The 19951-nt window shown below is 39.0% G+C and overlaps 1 protein-coding gene across 4 annotated transcripts in view; it reads left to right on the forward strand.

Moving 5' to 3' along the window:
* The window catches only part of ATR (ATR serine/threonine kinase), a 124915-nt gene that overhangs the window by 23049 nt on the left and 81915 nt on the right, over nucleotides 1-19951 (forward strand). For all 4 annotated transcript variants that reach the window (XR_007924529.2, XM_051859026.2, XM_008266276.4 and 1 more), the window contains 10 exons: nucleotides 264-456; nucleotides 695-957; nucleotides 2552-2742; nucleotides 2831-2931; nucleotides 3133-3304; nucleotides 5030-5200; nucleotides 7722-7916; nucleotides 10183-10368; nucleotides 13400-13492; nucleotides 15962-16092. Coding sequence is in view for 3 of the 4 variants with exons in the window: in XM_051859026.2 (XP_051714986.2) it covers nucleotides 264-456; nucleotides 695-957; nucleotides 2552-2742; nucleotides 2831-2931; nucleotides 3133-3304; nucleotides 5030-5200; nucleotides 7722-7916; nucleotides 10183-10368; nucleotides 13400-13492; nucleotides 15962-16092 (1696 nt within the window). In the remaining variant the exon portion in view is untranslated. The remainder of the gene's footprint in view (nucleotides 1-263; nucleotides 457-694; nucleotides 958-2551; nucleotides 2743-2830; nucleotides 2932-3132; nucleotides 3305-5029; nucleotides 5201-7721; nucleotides 7917-10182; nucleotides 10369-13399; nucleotides 13493-15961; nucleotides 16093-19951) is intronic.

Genomic DNA, 19951 nt, shown 5'->3' on the forward strand with positions numbered 1-19951 from the left:
AGGCTTTGAAATTTTTTGTTACATAGAAAAAAGAAAAAAAGAAGTCATTAGTGATAACTATCTTAATTTTTATTTTTCTATCTGATGTATATGATTTTCAATTTTTATTTCTCTGATTACTTAATAAGGCTGTGCACAGACCTTTTTCACTGTACCTGTTTTATTTTCTGAAAAGGGGCTTTTGATTAGATATTCTGTGTATTTTAAGTGTTACTTGACGTTACACACATGTGTGTGTGTTTAATGGATTTAATCTTTTTCAGCACCACAGGCGCAGTCACGATGTGTGTTTCTTCTAACTCTGTTTCCAAGAAGAATATTCCTTGAATGGAGAACAGCAGTTCACAACTGGGCCCTGCAGAGCTGCCATGAAGTAATTCGGGCTAGTTGTATTAGTGGATTTTTTATCTTATTACAGCAGCAGAATTCTTGCAACAGAGTTCCCAAGATCCTTATGTATGTATTAAGATTTTAATTTGAATATGTCACTAGATGAGAAAGGTCATAATTCTCTGGCTGTACCTAGGACGTTAATGTTTATTGCTGAATATGTAGAGCAATTGTTGCTTTTGTTTTAGGATTAAACATGTTTTCCTGATAAGCTTTGTCTTACCAGAATTTTGTCCCAAGTTAAGACCATTTAACCCAAAAAATTAAGCAAGAGGTTTGCTTTTTTTTCTTTCTTTTTCTCCAGAGATAAAGTCAAAGATGATTCTGACATTGTCAAGAGAGAATTTGCCTCTGTACTTGGTCAGCTTGTCTGTAGCCTTCATGGCATGTTTCATTTGACAAGTTCTTTAACAGAACCATTCTCTGAACATGGACATATGGATCTGTTCTGTAAGAACCTGAAAGCCACTTCCCCACACGAATGTTCATCTTCTCAACTAAAAGCTTCTGTTTGCAAGCCATTCCTTTTCCTACTGAAAAAAAAAATACCTAGCCCAGTAAAACTTGGTGAGTCGTTATGATTTACTTAATATTTTAAAACCTATTTGAAAAACTGTTTTTCAAATCAGTGCTAGAACTAGCCTAAGGCCTTAAAAGATAACAAGTGACATTGTTGATAGATTCAATGCTTAGTAGTGATTATTTATAAATGGATGAATGGTATTAGAATATGTCACAGAGTCAGTAAAAGAAGTGATTTTTAGATTTTTTTAAAAGATTTATTTATTTATTTGAAAGAGTTACAGAGAGAAAAGGAGAGATGGAAATCTATCCACTGGTTCACTTCCCAGAAGGCTGCAACAGCTAAGGCTGGGCCAGGCAGAAGCCGGGAGCTTAATCTGTGTCTCCCATGTGGGTCGCAGGGGCCCAAGCACTTGGGCCATCTTCTGTTGCTTTTCCCAGGCTATTAGCAGGAAGCTGAGGTGAAGCAGTTGGGACTGGAACCCGTGCCCGTATGGGATGCTGGTGTTGCAGCTGTTGGCTTTACCCACTGAGCCACAACACTAGATTTTTGTGATTTAACAGGCGGACAGAGTATACCTGATGGTTGGTTTAATATCATGAGGTTCAATATTCGGTATTTTCTTTGATGATACCGGAGACCTTCTTAATGTGTCTCCAGTCATCACCTTGGACCTTCAGAACTTCTTATAGTTAGATTAGCTTGCCCAACTGAGGACTATAGATTTATTTTCTTGGGCCTTTCCATTGGTAATAAAATATGAATTTGTTAGGAACATGAGATTTACACAAGCATTTGGAAGATCCATTTGTTTAGGTTGTAAGTTGCCACTTACTCTCAAGTTTTCAAAGTAATAGATGCTAGGTAGTTTCTAGGACTCCCTAAATCTTTACTGTAAGGTTTAGAGTATGACTGTGATCCCCTTTGTTTAAGGTTCTTTGGATTAGTGAAATATGCTTTTAAGTCTGTCTTAGTAACAAATAATGAGCCTCAAAATCTAAAATGGACTACTTTTTTTTTTTTGGACAGGCAGAGTGGACAGTGAGAGAGAGAGAGACAGAGAGAAAGGTCTTCCTTTGCCATGGCCGGCGCACCGTGCTGATCTGATGGCAGGAGCCAGGTACTTATCCTGGTCTCCTATGGGGTGCAGGGCCCAAGCACTTGGGCCATCCTCCACTGCACTCCCTAGCCACAGCAGAGAGCTGGCCTGGAAGAGGGGCAACCGGGACAGAATCCGGTGCCCCGACTGGGATTAGAACCCGGTGTGCCGGCGCCACAAGGCAGAGGATTAGCCTGTTGAGCCGCGGCGCCGGCCCTGGACTACTTATTTATAGCCTAAAAAGTTCTGGAATTTATTTAAATTTTTAAATTTATTTATTTTTAATTTAATAATATAATTTTATTTTTAAGATTTAATTCCTTAAAATTTAAATTTATGACTTTTACTAGGAATAAATTAAAATTTTTAAGTATTTTAATCCTCTAAAATTCTGTGTGCCTTACATATTTCAAGTATTAAATACTAACATTATTAGGCAACCTAGGATTCTTTGTGATATAGTATTTATTGACTATTTTTATAGCACAACTTTAATATTTAATTTGTTAAATTAGGTATTATATACTCTCGCCCTTTAGCTTTCATAGATAATCTACAACATCTTTGTAAGCACCTTGATTTTAAAGAAGATGAAACAGAAGTAAAAGCAGTTCTTGGAACTTTATTAAATTTAATGGAAGATCCAGACAAGGATGTCAGAGTGGCTTTTAGTGGAAATATCAAGTATATATTGGAATGCTTGAACTCTGAAGATGGATTTATAAAAGAGGTTATTGATTTTTATTTTTAGCAATTGGGTTTTCTTTCAAAAACCTAGCTCTGAAAATTTCTTTAACCAGTTAATTTTGTTTTTCTAGCTTTTTGTCTTAAGAATGAAGGAAGCATACACACATGCTCAGATATCAAGAAATAATGAGTTGAAGGATACTTTGATTCTTACAACAGGGGATATTGGAAGGTATATTTGGCAGCACTTGTATGTTTCCTTATTTGTTTTGACCATCCTCCTTTTTTGTGTGTCTCACATTAGAAATGGTGATATGAGATATGTGATGTGATATTATAGAAAATAAATGTGATTCAGCATATGCTTATTTGTATCTTTCCATTTGCTCCTGGGGCATTGGTTTTATATTTATTTGTTTGCTTTTAATTTTAGGGCCGCAAAAGGAGATTTGGTACCTTTTGCACTCTTGCACTTGTTGCACTGTTTATTATCCAAGTCATCATCCGTCTCTGGAGCAGCGTACACGGAAATTAGAGCTCTGGTTGCAGCCAAAAGTGTTAAATTGCAAAACTTTTTCAGCCAGTATAAGAAACCCATCTGTCAGGTGAGTCAGCTTTCATCTTGATTATTAGCAGTAGCAGTTCTTTGTAAAAGTTAAACAAAAAAAAACAAGTAGCATGTATATATGTTTATTTGGCTTACTTTAAAATACTATCTTGGCTGGCGCAGCGGCTCACTAGGCTAATCCTCCACTTTGCGACGCTGGCATACCAGGTTCTAGTCCCGGTCGGGGTGCCGGATTCTGTCCCGGTTGCCCCTCTTCCAGGCCAGCTCTCTGCTGTGGCCCAGGAGTGCAGTGGAGGATGGCCCAAGTGCTTGGGCCCTGCACCCCATGGCAGACCAGGAGAAGCACCTGGCTCCTGCTATCGGATCAGCGCGGTACACCGGCCACAGTGCACCGGCCGCGGCGGCCATTGGAGGGTGAACCAACAGCAAAAAGGAAGACCTTTCTCTCTCTCTCTCTCTCTCACTGTCCACTCTGCCTGACCAAAAAAAAAAAAAAAAAAAAAAAGTAAAATACTATCTTAAAATAATGTATTGGTTTATGTAAGAGAACTATTTATGTAAGAAAAACCTTGCCAGTTGTTTCTTTTTGGCATATTTGTCTGAAGATGTAGATTATAAATGAAAAAGATAATTTTATATATTGAATTATTACATTCTGATTCATCCTTGGGGAGATACCTTGCCTTTTTAGCTTTTTTCTTGGAGATAAACTCTTTTGCCTTGGAATTATGAGTATGGCAACTTCAGATAAAGTTGTTTTAAAAAAGATGTAGTCATGGGACTGGCGCTGTGACCCAGCAGATAAAGCCAGCATCCTGTATAAGTACCAGTTCTAGTCCTGGCTGCTCCACTTCGGATCCAGCTCTCTACTATGGCCTGGGAAAGCAGTAGAAGATGGCCGAAGCGCTTAGGCCCCTGCACCTGCATGGGAGACCCAGAAGAAGCTCCTGGCTCCTGGCTCCTGGTTCCTGGCTTCATATCAGTGTAGCTCCAGCTGTTGCAGCCATCTGGGGAGTGAACCAGTGGATAGAAGACTTCTGTCTCTCTCTCCCTTCTCTCTGCCTTTGCCTCTCTGTAAATCTGCCTTAAATTTTTTAAAATAAATAAATCTAAAAAAAAAATATGATGTAATCATGCTGAAAGTTAGGCTATGTTAAAATACTGATCTTGGGGCCAGCGCTGTGGCATAGTGGGCTGAGTCTCTGCCTGTGGCACCAGCATCCCATGTGGGTGCTGGTTTGTATTCCCAGCTGCTCCTCTTCTAATACAGCTCTCTTCTATGGCCTGAGAAAGCATTAGAAGATGGCCCAAGTGCTTGGGCCCCTGCACCCACATGGAGACCCAGAAGAGGCTCCTGGCTCCTGGCTTTGGAGTGGCTGAGATCCAGCCATGGAGGCCATTTGAGGACTGAACCAGCAGATGGAAAACCTTTCTCTCTGTCTCTCCCTCTCTCTCTCTGTAACTCCCTCTTAAATAAATTTTTAACCCCTGAGCTATAGGGCCTCGTGTTAAATAAATTTTTAAAAAATAGTGATTTTATCTTTTATTAGTGGTATAATCTTTAGATGATATTCAAGTTTCTTAGTTAATTCTGTTTACTTCATCTTTAAAAGGGAATTTATGACATGATCTATTGTTATAAAAAGTAGATGAGCCAATTTAGATTATATCGAACACTATTTGTTACTGTCCTTTATGTTAGCTTAAAAACTGTTAGTGAAAATTTCTCCCATCTGAAAACTAACACATTTTTTTTCTCTAGTTTTTGGTGGAATCCCTCCACTCTAGTCAGATGACAGCACTGCCTAATACTCCATGCCAAAATGTCGAGATGAGGAAACAAGATGTAGCTCACCAGAGAGAAATGGCTTTAAATACTTTATCTGAAGTTGCCAATGTTTTTGACTTTCCTGATCTTAATCGTTTCCTTACTGTAAGTAGCAATGTACACATAGTTGACTTAATTGAGGTTTTCCAATTAAATGTTCATTCTATTCTAGATTTTTCTTTCTCTGCCTTATTTTTAGAGAAAGTCTGACAAGTACATTGAGGAACATGTAGACTTCTCAAATTTATGTTTTCTTTTGACTTTGATATGAGATTATTAATTGTATTATAAGACTTAAATTCTTATTGACTTCAATCATTGTTCTGTATGATTAGCTGTGCAAATTAACTTAGTTAACTATTTGGACCCATAGTGCTGTGATTGGATCAATTGGTAACTCAGTGATTAGAAACATGATCATTTCTACCCTTAAGGAATTGGGTAATAAAGTGCAAAACTAGTGGTGTAGATGATACACTATAAAGTCAAATGACAGACTGTTTCAGGAACTTTTGAAAATTTATTAGGGGGCTAGGCATTTGACACAGCAGTTAAGTTGCTGCTTGGGATGCCTATAGCCATATCATAGAGTCTGGATTTGAGTACTATCTCTGCCCTCTATTCCAGCTTTCTGCTCATGCGCACCCTGGGAAACAGCAGACAATGGCTCAAGTCCTTGGTCCTTGCCACCCACGTGGGAGACCTCTATTGAGTTCTGGGCTCCTGGCTTTGGTCTGGCCTAGACTTAGCTGTTGTGGACAGATGGAAGTTCTTTCTCCATCTCTTTTTCTCTCTCTCTGCCTTTCACATAAATAAGAAGTAAAGAAGTTAAAAAGTCATTGGGCTGAGGTTTACAAGATGATAGAGTAATATCTTCTTACCTTTTCAATGAGGCAAAGTTTATCATTACCCTTAATTAATAAATTATAATAGCAATTCATACAGAATTTTCCCCTGAAGTATTACTATATTTTAACAAACTTACATTGCCTGTGAATTGGTCATATACCCAAGGCACTATAATAATGTTTGGTAAAGAATACAGAGCTATTCATAACTTTCATTCAGTAATTCCACTCTGGAAACCAAAAGGCACAGATATTTACTGCATTGTTATTCAAGTAGTAAAACAAAGCTAAAACCCTGAGAAGAGTCTGAATTTCTGATTTTAGGTTATAGAATATTAACATATTTAACATAATAAGATGACTTTGCAGAAACTACCTTATAATACTACAACAGTCTTATAGTATTAATGTTAAGTTGTAAAGCATAATACAAGTAAGGTGTAAGTGCCTCTGAAGACAGTGTCATTCACTGTCATATCTCCCAGACTTGGGAAAGTATCTGACATGTACTAAGTGTTAATTAGGTACATGTAGAATAAATGGATGAAAGGCCAACCATTTTATCTTTGGATCTTGTGTGTATTTTTTGAACAAGCTCCTAAAAGAAACAGACCAAAATGAAAATGGATTTGTTGCAGTATTAGGGTGGTAGATGTGTTAAATGATTTTCTTATATTGCAACACATCAACTCTTCAATTAAAAAATAACTTCTTAAAAAATTACATTTATGATAACTCTTGCTTATTCTCTAAATGTGTTAGTTCATATAATATATCAGACTTGGTACTTCTGCCTAGAGCTTGAGTATATTTTAACACATTTGAGTACTTGTAAGAAAATATTTTATATTTGCTTATTTATGGTGTATCTCTCTACCTCACAAATAGGCACCTTGCTTGTTTTGTTCACTACTGTATCTGCAGTGCCTGAATCATTCTGGATGCTTAGTAATTATCTGTTTAGTGAATAAATGGTAAATCTGAATTCAAAATCTTATATGGACTCAAAATTTGTACAATGTTAAAATTTTAAAAAATTATTGTTAGCCGGCGCCGCGGCTCACTAGGCTAATCCTCCGCCTAGCAGCTCTGGCACACCGGGTTCTAGTCCCGGTCGGGGCGCCGGATTCTGTTCCGGTTGCTCCTCTTCCAGGCCAGCTCTCTGCTGTGGCCAGGGAGTGCAGTGGAGGATGGCCCAGGTGCTTGGGCCCTGCACCCCATGGGAGACCAGGAAAAGCACCTGGCTCCTGGCTCCTGCCATCGGATCAGCGCGGTGCGCCGGCCGCAGCGCGCCAGCCGCAGCGGCCATTGGAGGGTGAACCAATGGCAAAGGAAGACCTTTCTCTCTGTCTCTCTCTCACTGTCCACTCTGCCTGTTAAAAAAAAAAAAATTATTGTTATTACTAATTTTTTATTTGAGAGCTGCAGAGAGAGGGAGAGAGAGGAAGAGCAAGCAAGAGTTCCCTTTTACTAGTTTTCTACCCAAATGGCCACACTGATACCTGGGTAAGTCCATAGTCAGGCGCCTGGAACTCAATCCAGGTCTCTGGAATGGGTGGCAGGGACCCAATTACTTGAGCCATTATTCTGTTTCTGAGAATCTCCATTAGCAGGAAGCTGAAGTCAGGAGCTAGAGATGGGAATTGCATCAATATACCCAGGTATCTTAACTGCTAGGCTAAACATTTGCCTCTCAAAATACTTTTGAAACAAAGCTTATATAAATGTTTTGTCACCCAGACAAATGACTTTTGGTAATTGTTGTGTTTTTTTTTCAGAGGACATTACAAGTTTTGTTACCTGACCTTGCTGCCAAAGCAAGCCCTGCGGCTTCTGCTATTATTCGAACTCTTGGCAAACAATTAAATGTCAATCGTAGAGAAATTTTAATAAATAACTTCAAATACATTTTTTCTCATTTGGTCTGTTCCTGTTCCAAAGATGAATTAGAACGTGCCCTTCATTATCTGAAGGTAGTTGAATATTTGCATATATTTTACTATTTTGTTTAAATGAGTATTATAGGAAAGCTGCTATGAGATTCTTATAAGAAGGAGGGTAAGTAATTTACAGCCTATCTTAGAAGAATAAAAGTTTTAACAATGTTACATTAAATGAACCTTGTCCTGGAAGGATTCTTTTATTATTTTATTTGATCATTTCACCATCATGATATGATAGCCATCCTTTCCTGGATGAGGATATCAGCTAACATCATTTTCGTAGTTTTTTGGTTGATTGGCACTGTATGTTGACTGATAACATACAAGTAATTTTATCTGTAGAAAGAGACTACCTTCAACTGTAGTATAATATCTGTGTTGTGAGCCGGCGCCGTGGCTCAATAGGCTAATCCTCCACCTTGCGGCGCCGGCACACCGGGTTCTAGTCCCGGTTGGGGCGCCGGATTCTGTCCCGGTCGCCCCTCTTCCAGGCCAGCTCTCTGCTATGGCCAGGGAGTGCAGTGGAGGATGGCCCAGGTGCTTGGGCCCTGCACCCCATGGGAGACCAGGAAAAGCACCTGGCTCCTGGCTCCTGCCAGGATCAGCGCGGTGCGCCGGCTGCAGCGGCGGCCATTGGAGGGTGAACCAACGGCAAAAGGAAGACCTTTCTCTCTGTCTCTCTCTCTCACTGTCCACTCTGCCTGTCAAAAAAAAAAAAATATCTGTGTTGTGTTTAGTTACTTAGTGCTCCAGTTATAGTTTGATCTGGTGTCTTGCTAGTTTTTACATTAAAAATTATAGCATGTGCTTCTTTTTTGGTATCATATTAACAATATCTTTGAGGAATATGGGACTACATGGGAACAGGAAAACTTACCAGAAATATGCATGTAACTTTATTATTTTCTCTGATGTTCATTTATTTCATTTTTCATAATATGCCAATAGCAGATCTCTTTCCACGTGAGTTATTTAATATTAAATGTTTTTTCCATCTTGAGAAAGTAACTCTGTGTATTATGGGGGTAGAATGATAATAATATTTACTACATGTAAGAATGCATTATCTTACTTAATCCTCACAGGCACCCAATAGGATAGAAGTACTTTAATTTGAATATCCCTTAATGAAGATGCTTGGGATCAGAAATGTTTCAGCTTTCAGATTTTTTTTTTTAATTTTGGAATGTATATATGTGTGTATATACATGTATATGTGTATATATATATGTATACATGTATGTGTATATGCAGGTATATATGGGTATCTTGAGGATGAGACCCCAAGTCTAAACACAAAATTCATTTATATTTCATATACATATAATACACGTAGCCTGAAGATAATTTTATCCAGCATTCTGAGTACAACTTGCCATGTGGGGTGAGATGTGAAATTTTTCACTTAGGGAATCATTTTTCACTTGTGGAGCTCAGAAAGTTTTGAGTTTTGGAGTTTGGAGCATTTCAGATTTCAGATTATGGATTAGAGTTGCTCAATATATATTATTTTTCATTTTATAGATGAGGAAAGTAAAGCAGAAAAAGATTAGATTGGATAATTTGTCCAAGTTACAGCATAACTAATAAATTGACTGCTAGAATTTAAACTCCAGAATTCTAACCAGAAAAACTGCTCTAAGACACTATACTATATTTCCTCCCAGGGATTATAAATATTGAGTTGATGATATTATAAACTCTTACAGGAAACCAGGGCCTTCTTTTTAAAAATTTTTTTGAAAATAAAGTCTAGGGGTCGGTGCTGTGGTGTAGAGGGTTAAGCTGCCGCCTACGGCACCAGCACCCCATGTGGGTGCCCATTTGATTCCCAGCTGCTCCACTTCAATCCACCTCCCTGCCACCAACGTGGGAGACTCTGAAGAAGCCCCTGGCTCCTGGCCTTGGTCTGGCCCAGCTCCAGCTGTTGCAGCCATTTGGGGAGTAAACCAACGGATGGAATATCTCTGTCTCTCCTGCGCTCTCTGTAACTCTGCCTTTCAAATAAAATAAATCTTAAAAAAAAAAAAAAAAAAGGCTCTGATCTCTACTCTTCATTATCTGTGTGTAACCCATGAGAGATCTACCAAAAAAAAAAAAAAAAAAAAAAAAAGAATAAGAGTAGAATCCTTTTCCAATGCCTTTTTTTTTTTTAAATACCATTAGTAAATTCTGTTACCTGATTTAGAGATCCTGATTTACAAATAACACATTAAAATCAATGTACTTATTTTGGGAATGAAGAAAAAAATAACCTTTTTTTTTTTCTTTTCTTTTAACTGTGTCTTTGGTTTAGAATGAAACAGAAATTGAACTGGGGAGCCTGCTGAGACAGGATTTCCAAGGATTGCATAATGAATTACTGCTGCGCATTGGAGAGCACTATCAACAGGTCTTCAACGGTTTGTCAATACTGGCCTCATTTGCATCTAGTGATGATCCATACCAGGGACCAAGAGATATCACCTCTCCTGAGCTTATGGTAAGGAATATGTTATAAGGAGTTGTTTTTGTTTTTTCTCCTTTTAAAACTGTTTTTATTTACTCATTTTGAAAGAGTAACAGAGATAGGACAATCTTTTATCTGCTGGTTCACTCCCCAAATGTTTGCAACAGCCATGGCTAGATCATACCAAAACTGGGAGCCAAGAACTCTATCCACATTTCCCATGTTGGTGGCAGGAACCCAAGTACTTGGGCCATCATCCCCTGTCTCCCAGGTGCATTGGTGGGAGGTCAAATTAAAATCAGATTAGCTGGAGCCCAAACCAGGCACTCCAAATAAGAGACTCTGGCATCGCAAGCAGTAGTTTAACCTACTGCACTACAGCACCTGCCCCTTTTCTGTTTCTTCACTATCCAACCATACTTAGTTTTTTAAAGACTCTTTTTATTCCTTCCCTCCTTTCTTCCCCCCTCCTTCCCTCCTTCCATTCCCTTCCTTTCTTTCTCTCTTCCTCCCTCTCTCTCTTTCTTTTTTTCCTTTTTTTTGACAGGCAGAGTGGACAGTGAGAGAGAGAGAGAGACAGAGAGAAAGGTCTTCCTTTGCCGTTGGTTCACCCTCCAATGGCCGCTGTGGCTGGCATGCTGCGGCTGGTGCACCGCACTGATCCGAAGGCAGGAGCCAGGTGCTTCTCCTGGTCTCCCGTGGGGTGCAGGGCCCAAGCACTTGGGCCATCCTCCACTGCACTCCCTAACCACAGCAGAGAGCTGGACAGGAAGAGGGGCAACTGGGACAGAATCCTGTACCCCGACCGGGACTAGAACCCGGTGTGCCGGTGCTGCAAGGCGGAGGATTAGCCTAGTGAGCAGCGGCGCCGGCCTTGTTTTTTTCTTTCACAGAGTGATAGAGAGGGGAAGAGAGAGAGAGAGCGTGAGCTTGCATCTCCTGTTTTACTCCCTAAATGCCCACAACAGCTGGGCAGAACCAAGTAGACCAGGATCCCAGAACTGAATCTGAATTTCCCACATGGATAGCAGGGACCTAAGTGCTTGACCATCACCTACAACCTCCCAGGGTGCACATTAACAGGAAGCTGTAATTGAGGTGGAGCCAGGGCTTGAACTCAGGCACTGCAGTATGGGATATCGGTATCACAAGTGGCAGCTTAACCTGCTGCCCCACAGTGCCAACTCCTCTTAGTCTTTTTTATTCTCTGTTTTCATTATCTATATTATCTTTAGAGTGATTTAGTACTGTGTAACTTGACTTGCTTTCTCTATCATAACTTTTCCTTAAATGTTCTCATTTGATCCTTTGCCTTAATATGATTTATATTTTGTTGAATTCAAACTTTAAATTTCAGTTTAGACTTACCTTAAGCCTTGGATTTGTAGATTTTTTTTTAAGATTTATTTTGGGGCCGGTGCTGTGGCATAGCAGGTAAAGCCACCGCCTACAGTGCTGGCATCCCATATGGGCGCCAGTTCGAGTCCCAGCTGCTCCACTTCTGATTCAGCTCTCTGCAATAGCCTGGGAAAGCTATAGAATATGGCCCAAATCATTGGCTCCTGGCTTAGGATCAGCACAGCTCCGACCATTGCAGCCAACTGGGGTGTGTAACAGCAGAGGGAAGACCTCTCTCTCTCTCTGTCTCTCCTTCTCTCTTTGTGTAACTCTGACTTTTAAATAAAATAAATAAATCTTCAAAAAAAAAAAAAAGAATAAGGAAGTTGCTTGTCTTTCCTTAACCTCCTTCTTCTCTCTAATCTGGATCCTGGTGTGAATCCAGTCCTGAGGATTCCACTGTAGCTCACTCAAGATTTTCTCACTATAATTTATTGTTTGTCATGGCAATTAATGAGTCAGTTTCACTAATTTATTGAAATATGAATGTGAACATATATGCATTGGAGAAACTTTTTTAAAAAATGCATATTCTGGGGCCGGTGCTGTGGTGCAGAGGGTTAAGGCCCTGGCCTAAAGCGCCAGCATCCCATTTGGGCGCCAGTTCTAGTCTTGGCTGCTCCTCTTCCAATCCAGCTCTCTGCTATGGCCTGCAGTAGAAGATGGCCCAAGTCCTTGGGCCCCTGCACCCATGTGGGAGACCCGGAAGAAGCTCCTAGCTCCTAGCTTCAGATCGGCGCATCTCCGGCCATTGCAGCCATCTGGGGAGTGAACAATCGGATGGAAGACCTCTCTCTGTCTCTACCTCTCTCTGTAACTCTTTCAAATAAATAAAATAAATCTTTAAAAACAAATGCATATTCTGAGCCTGGAGCAGGGCCCTGGGAATTGGCATTTCATTAAAAAAATTAAAATTTATTTGAATGGAAGAGAGACAGACAATGAGAGATCTTCCATCTTCTGGTTCACTCCCTAAATGTTTGTAATAGCTGGGGCTGGGATAGGCCAAGGCCAAGAACCAGTTACTAAAACCAGGTCTCCTACATGGGTGGCAGCAACTCAACTTCTTGAGCCATCACTGGTGCCTCCTATAGTCTGCATTAGTAGGAAACATTAGTGGAGTTGAGATAGAACCTAAGTATTCTGATATGGGATGCAGGCAACCCAAATGACATCTTAACCGCTGTGCCAAGCACCCACCTCAAGAAACTTAACTCACCAACAGTTTTCCAGTGGTCTAATCTAGTTGGGTAGGGTGGGCATTGTGGCACAGCGGGTTAAACCACTGCCTGCGATACCTGTGTCCCATGTTGGAGTACCTGGTTCAAGTCCCTTCTACTCTGCACTTCCAATCCATCTTCCTGCTGGTATACCTGGGAGGCATCAGATGATGGCCCAAATGCTTGGCTTCCTTCCTGGTACTCAAGTGGAAGAAAGATCCTGATGGAGTTCCTGACTGGCCTGGCCTAGTCCCAGCTGTTGCAAGCAATTAGGGAGTGAACCAGCAAATGGAAGATGTCTTTCTTTCTGTCACTCTACCTATCAAATAAGTAAGTAAACAAATAAATAAAACCAATAATCTTGTTGAATAAGGTATAAATGATGTTATTTAAGTAATAAACTGTCTTAAAGAATTTGTATAAAATGTACATATCTTTTTCCTTAGGCTGATTATTTGCAACCCAAGTTGTTGGGCATTTTGGCCTTTTTTAATATGCAATTATTGAGCTCCAGTGTTGGCATTGAAGATAAGAAAATGGTAAGTAATGATGATTGACTTAGAAAGTGCTAGAATAGAATTCATTTAGAATATGCAGGCTATTAGGTTTCTCCTTGCTGCAAGCACTGAAAGATTAGCAGTAATCAAATGTGACATTTTGTATTTTTGAACAAAGTATAAAGCTTTTCAGGAGTCTAAAAATAGCAATTGTATCCTTTACAGTTACTTAGCTTGTGAGGGATAGAAAACTCAAGCTGACTTAAAGGAATTTATTAGCTCTGTACTTAAACATGTAAGGATAATGTAGCTTTGGCATAACTTGCTTCTGGACTCAAAAATGTTCTGAGAATTTTTCTTTTGGCTCAGATTCACCTGTGTTGGATCTATATGTAAGTGCCAGGTTATGACTTCAATGGCTTCCCGCTCACATCATTGCAATGTCTAGAGTCTAATAATCACTGATGGCTCAAACAAAACTTGCGTAATTGAATCTTATTAGCCCAGATGGGTCTGAGGTGGGTCATGGCTCATTGGTTTTTTTATTTGTTTGTTTGTTATTCATTTTAGAAGCAGAAAACAGGAGGTAGGGGGAGAGTGAGCTTCCACCTGCTGGTTTGCTCTCTAAATGCCCACAATGGCTGGGAGTGGGCTGCTTGAAGCCAGGATCTGGGACTCAATCCAGATCTTCCATGTGAATGAAACACAAACACTGGAGCCATCACCTGGTGCCTCCCAGAGTGTATATTAGTAGGAAGCTGGAATTGGGAGCAGAGCTGGGACTTGAACCCAGGCACTCCAGTATAGAATGCACTTGTACCAAGTTGCATATTAACGGCTACACCAAACATTTTTTAAAAAAATATTTTCTATTTATTTGAATGGCAATTACGGAAAAGAAAGAAAGAGAGATATCTTCCATCTGCTGGTTTACTCTTTAAGTGACTGCTGGGCCAAGGGATTGGGCCAAGCCAAAGCCAAGGGCCAGGAACTCCATCTGAGTCTCCCATGTGGGTGACAAGGGCCCAAATACTTGAGCCATGTTCTGTTGACTTCCCAGGTGCATTAGCAGAGAGATAGATCAGAAGCAAAACAGCCAGGACTCAGACCCACGTTCTGATATTGGATGAAGCTTTATCCACTGCATACCACAATGCTGGCCACCCAGATGTTATTTTTCAATACCAAAAATGTTAGATTTATATAAAGTAAGGGAACTCTGGTATTTGTATGTTTATATTTAAATTCTTGTGGCATGATGATGTTTCATTATGATTGCTGCAACAAATTGTAAATTTTCCTCTTAAAGATTGAGAAAAAATTTTGAATATTGATAAAATTTCCCTCTTTGTTGCTTTCCATGTCTGTAGTCACTAAGATTAGAGTAAAATCTACAAATGATTTTTTTAATTTCAGGCTATACTACCTTTTTTTTTTTTTTAAAAGATTTATTTATTTACTTGAAAGAGTTACAGGAAGCAAGAGACAGACAGACAGAGATCGTCTATCTTCTAGTTTACTCCTCGAATGGCTGCAACGGTCAGGGCTGAGCCAGGTCAAAGCCAGAAACCAGAGCTTCATCCTAGTCTCTCTCTTGGGTTACAGGGGCCCAAGGACATTAGCTGGGAGCTGGATTGGAAGTGGAACAGCCGGGACTCGAACCAATGCCCATATAGGATGTCAGTGTTGCAGACAGCAGCTTTTATACACTGTGCCACAACACCAGCACCAACTCTTTTTTTAAAATAACCTTGAGACAGGAAAGTCTTATGATAAAATATTAAAGTCTACAAATTCCAGTAATCGATGCCTTTTCTTTTGATGTCAACTAATAAATTTAACACCCCTAAAATTTTAATTGCAGTTAAACAGCTTCTATCTTACTGTTATCTCAAGTGAGTGAATCTAAGAAAACTAGAGTTTGTGTTGTAAACATAAAGAGCATACATGTTTTGGCACATACTTAAAAGCTGACCAGAGTTGTTGAGAGATCAACTGTGTTTCTCTGTTTCACATGTTTTCCTTCTGGGTTTATCATCAGTTGCTTGCTTTATTAAATTCAGGACATCTTGAATTTATTATCATTAGGACAAAAATTTATTTTAACTATGGACACTATTAGACATTTCATTCACTTCACAATTTTTACAAGGCTCTCAAGTTCAAATTTTTTTAATTCAATTTATATTTATGCTGCTTTGTTTAGTTTGGAATAAACATGAAGAAAATTAAATAGTATGCATGACTATGTTAACAATCAGAAAATTTACTCTGCTAGAAGGCCACTGGACCAAAATAACAAACCACCTTCAAGGAGGGAAAAACGTCTCAACTTGTATTTTTCAAATTCTTAATTCCCATATAAAAAGTTGCACAAAATGAACTGGCCAACATATTCCCACTTTTTGTTGTCTGAGAGTAGATGACTCCTGAGATTTGAGTGAAAAGCTCTTGTCCTTAAGACTTACCTGTTTTAATAAGCTTTATTTTAAAGCATTACTTACTTTCTAGGCCTTGAACAGCTTGATGTCTTTGATGAAGTTGATGGGACCCAAACACGTTAGTTCTGTGAGGGTGAAGATGATGACCACTCTGAGAACTGGCCTTCGGTTCAAGGATGATTTTCCTGAGTTGTGTTGCAGGTAAATGACTGCCTTAGTTCTTTCACTTCTTTATATTTCCTAGTAACACTAGCTTGAACTCTTAAGTCTTCTCGAAACTGGTTTCTTCTTGAAACTGGTTTCAAATTGTAAATAATTAAGGTAGAAAGACTATTTGTGTTGAAAAGGGACTGTATTTACTTTTTTTTTTTTGTTTTTTAAGATTTATTTATTTGCTTGAAAGAGAGAGGCGCAGAGAGAGAGAGAGAGAAAGACAGAAAGTAGAAGTCCTCCATCTGCTAGTGCACTCCCCAAATGGCTGCAGTGGCCGGAGCTGAGCCGATCCGAAGCCAGGAGCCAGGAGCTTCTTCTGGGTCTCTCACATGGCAGGTACCACAGGCAGTGGCTTTACCTGCTATGCCACAGCACCGGTCCCGTATTTACCTTTTAAAAAATATTTTACTATGGAAATCTTTTAACATCCTGGAAAATAAAAGAGTTGTATTTTTTTAGCTCATTTGTTTATTTGAAAAACAGATTGATAGGGAAAAACAAAGGGGGAAAAAGAGATCATATGCTGTTTCACTCCCTGGCTACAACAGCCAAGGCTGGGGCCAGACTGAAACCAGGAGCCAGGAACTTTATCCTGGTCTCCCAGATAGGTGGCAAAGACCCAAATACTCTCATATAGGATTCCAGCGTCATGGCTTAAGCCACTGTACCACCATGCTGGTCCCAATAGAAGAGTTATTAATGCACTCCTACAAATCTATTATCAGGCCCCAGAAGTTGACAACATTGCTGACCTTATTGAAATTATCCCCTTGCACCTTTTTTAGTGTCAGAGTATTTTAAAGAAAATCTCAGAATCACTTCATTGTACTTGTCAATATTTCAGATATGACTAATGGATAAGAGTTTAAAAAAACACATCATGTTGTATTAAAATTAATAACAATTCCTAATATCATCTGAAATTCAGTTAATACTTGGATTCCCTCCAATTGCCTCCGAGATATTTTTCTCAAAGATATTGGTTTGTTTGAATCAGGCTCTAAACAAGGTTTACGTATTAGACACTTGGTTGTTTGGCTCCTTATGTATCTCTTAGAAATAGCCTCACCTTGTTAAGTCCCCTTCCCACATGTTTTACTTTTTTCAGGCCATTAAGATATTGATGTGTAGGCCTTGGCTGTTTGCTGATTTAACTTTTCCCTGTATATCTTGCTTCCTCCTTGTTTTTCTACATAAACTAGTAATTAGATGTAGATTCTCGGTTAGATTTAGGTACAACTTGTTTCAAAAGGATGCTTCAAAGGAAGATTTTGTGCTTCTCGTGTGCTACAACATTAACTACACATTATCTGGATGCCTGCTTTTAGTGATGCTAAGTTAATCTCTAGGTTGTGGTTTTATCAAACTGAATCCCTCTATTACAATTTTTCATGTAAGGGTTTTATCATTGCCTAAGTTCATTATTTGATTACAAATATTCAAATACTAATTTTTCTAATTTTATTATTCTACCTATATTTTTTAGGTGAGATTCTTCTTCTTTTTAATGGTGACCATATCTCTTTTAAAAGATCTATTTATTCGAAAGGGAGGTTTGGAGAGAGATCCTTCATCCACCATTTCACTCCCCAATGGCTGCAATGCCCAGGCTGAAGCCTGGAGGCTGTAACTGAGTCCAGGTCTTCTGTGTTGGATGCCAAGGCCTAAGCACTTAACGCCGTCTTCCGTGTTCTCCCAGGTGCAGGGAGCTATATCGGAAGCTGAGCAGCCAGGAATCAGCCCATAAGGAATGCTGATGTTTCAGGCGGGAGCCCAACCCAGTGTGCCATGATTCCACCCCCAGGATTCTTCTTAAATAAAACAAAACTCCTCATAAAGAGTAAAATTTAGTAAAAAAAAAAAAAAAAAGTTCACACAGTTCATATAGTAAAAACAGTTTAGACAAAATAGGCAAGATAAATCCCTGAATATTTCCCATTACTTATTGATTTTCAAATATAGATTTTGTGCCCTAACAACCTCTAGAGAAATTTTTCTTGTTTGTATCATTTTGATCACATGTATTTTTATAAGTTTAATGAACTTTAATCTACTTAAGTGGCTATTCTTTTTTATTGCTGAAACTGTACCATCTTAAGTCAATAGGAGTCCCTTCAACTTGGTACCTTTGAGTTTTGACATGACCCCATTAATTTTTTGATGGATTTCTCTGCTTTCCACATTGACAAGACATCAAAGGCTCACTTTACATATCCTCTGCCCCTGATCTAGAATCAGTAATTTCTTCAAGGAGTCCTGACGCTGGTTCCTTTGAACACAGATTAGTAGCCAGTCTGGATGCTCACTGGGCCTACCTATTCCTGCTCAGTTGTCCTTCTAAGACTCAAGGGAATAGAGCTATTAGAACATTTATATTATTTTACAAAGAAAAAATACTTCTGAGTGTATATAAATATTTCCAATTCAATTGAAGATTACATGGTCTTCATTCTTTGGTTTTACATTATATTAGTTTTCCTGGGGGTACCATATTATACTTAGTTCTTACTGACTTAGTAATATTTACTTAGTTTGTCTTTTTGTTTATACTTATGTATGATTTTAAAATGACAATTTCAGTATTTCTGTGAATAGTAAGAGTTCTGAAAGCAGTTTCAAGCTTCTTGGAAGTTCTCTTTTGTCCTTGAATGTATCAGTCATATTGAACAGAGGCAGGGGCCCAGAGGTTGGTGTGCAGTTAAGATGCCACTTAGGATGCCTCGTCCATATTGGAGAACCTGTATTCAAGTGCTGGCTCTGTTCCTGCCTTCTGCTAATGTGTGCCTTGGGGGGTTCGACTAGTCGAGTCCCTGCCACCCGTGTGGGAGACTCAAATTAAGTTCCTGTTTCCTGACTTCAATCTAGCTTCACCCCAGCTATTGTAGGTATTTGGGCAGTGAGCCAGTGGATGGAAAATCATTCTGCCGTTATCTTTCTTTCTCTCTGCCTTTCAAATAAATTTTTAAAGGAAAAGATGTATAGTTAGCATAATGTGTTTTAATGTTATATGAAGTAACTATTTTCTGTGTGTGTGTGTCACTGGTTTGATACTCAGGTTCACAACTTTTAGTTTGTGTAAAAATCTTAGATATTGCTTTTTGCCTGTATTTAATTTAATTTAAAAGTAATATAAAATGTAGTTTTACATATTCCAAAATTCAGATCTATGTAAAAAGCTACCCTCAGAAAATCTGGCTTCACTCTTGGTTCTTGTTAGTATCCACTGATCTTTAAGCATGTGTGGTCCTTGACATATAGATGACAGTAGCTGAAAATATCCTAAGTTGAAAGTGGATTTAATGCATCTAACCTAGCAAACATCATAGCTTATTTAGCTTACCATAGCGTTAAATATACCGAGAACACTTAGATTAGACTGTGATTGGGCAAGACCATCCAACACAAGCCTGTTTTATAATTAAGTGTTGAATATCTCATGTAATTTATTGAATATAATAGTACACTGTACAGTATCTGTTGTCTCCCTCATGATTGCATGATTAAATGGAAGCTGTTGCTGCCCAGCATCACAGTGGAGTATCATGCTGCATATTGTTAGCCTAGGAAAAGACCAAAATTCAAAATTTGAAGTACAATTTCTACTAAATGCATACAAATTTACAAAAGTTTAAAAATTGGATGGTGAGCTGTTGTGAGTCAGGGACCATCTGTATAAACAACTGCACACATACAACATCCATTTCTTAGGATTAATCTTGTCCCAAAACACCGTTTTTCACTTAGCTTCTTTTTTGTTTGGTTAATTTCATTCAAGAGCCAGAAAGAGAAGCAGATACAGAGAGCTCTCCTCCACTGGTTCAATCCCCAAATACGCACATAACCAGGG

Source organism: Oryctolagus cuniculus, chromosome 4 (assembly GCF_964237555.1).
Source record: "Oryctolagus cuniculus chromosome 4, mOryCun1.1, whole genome shotgun sequence".
NCBI classification, from domain to species: Eukaryota; Metazoa; Chordata; class Mammalia; order Lagomorpha; family Leporidae; genus Oryctolagus; species Oryctolagus cuniculus.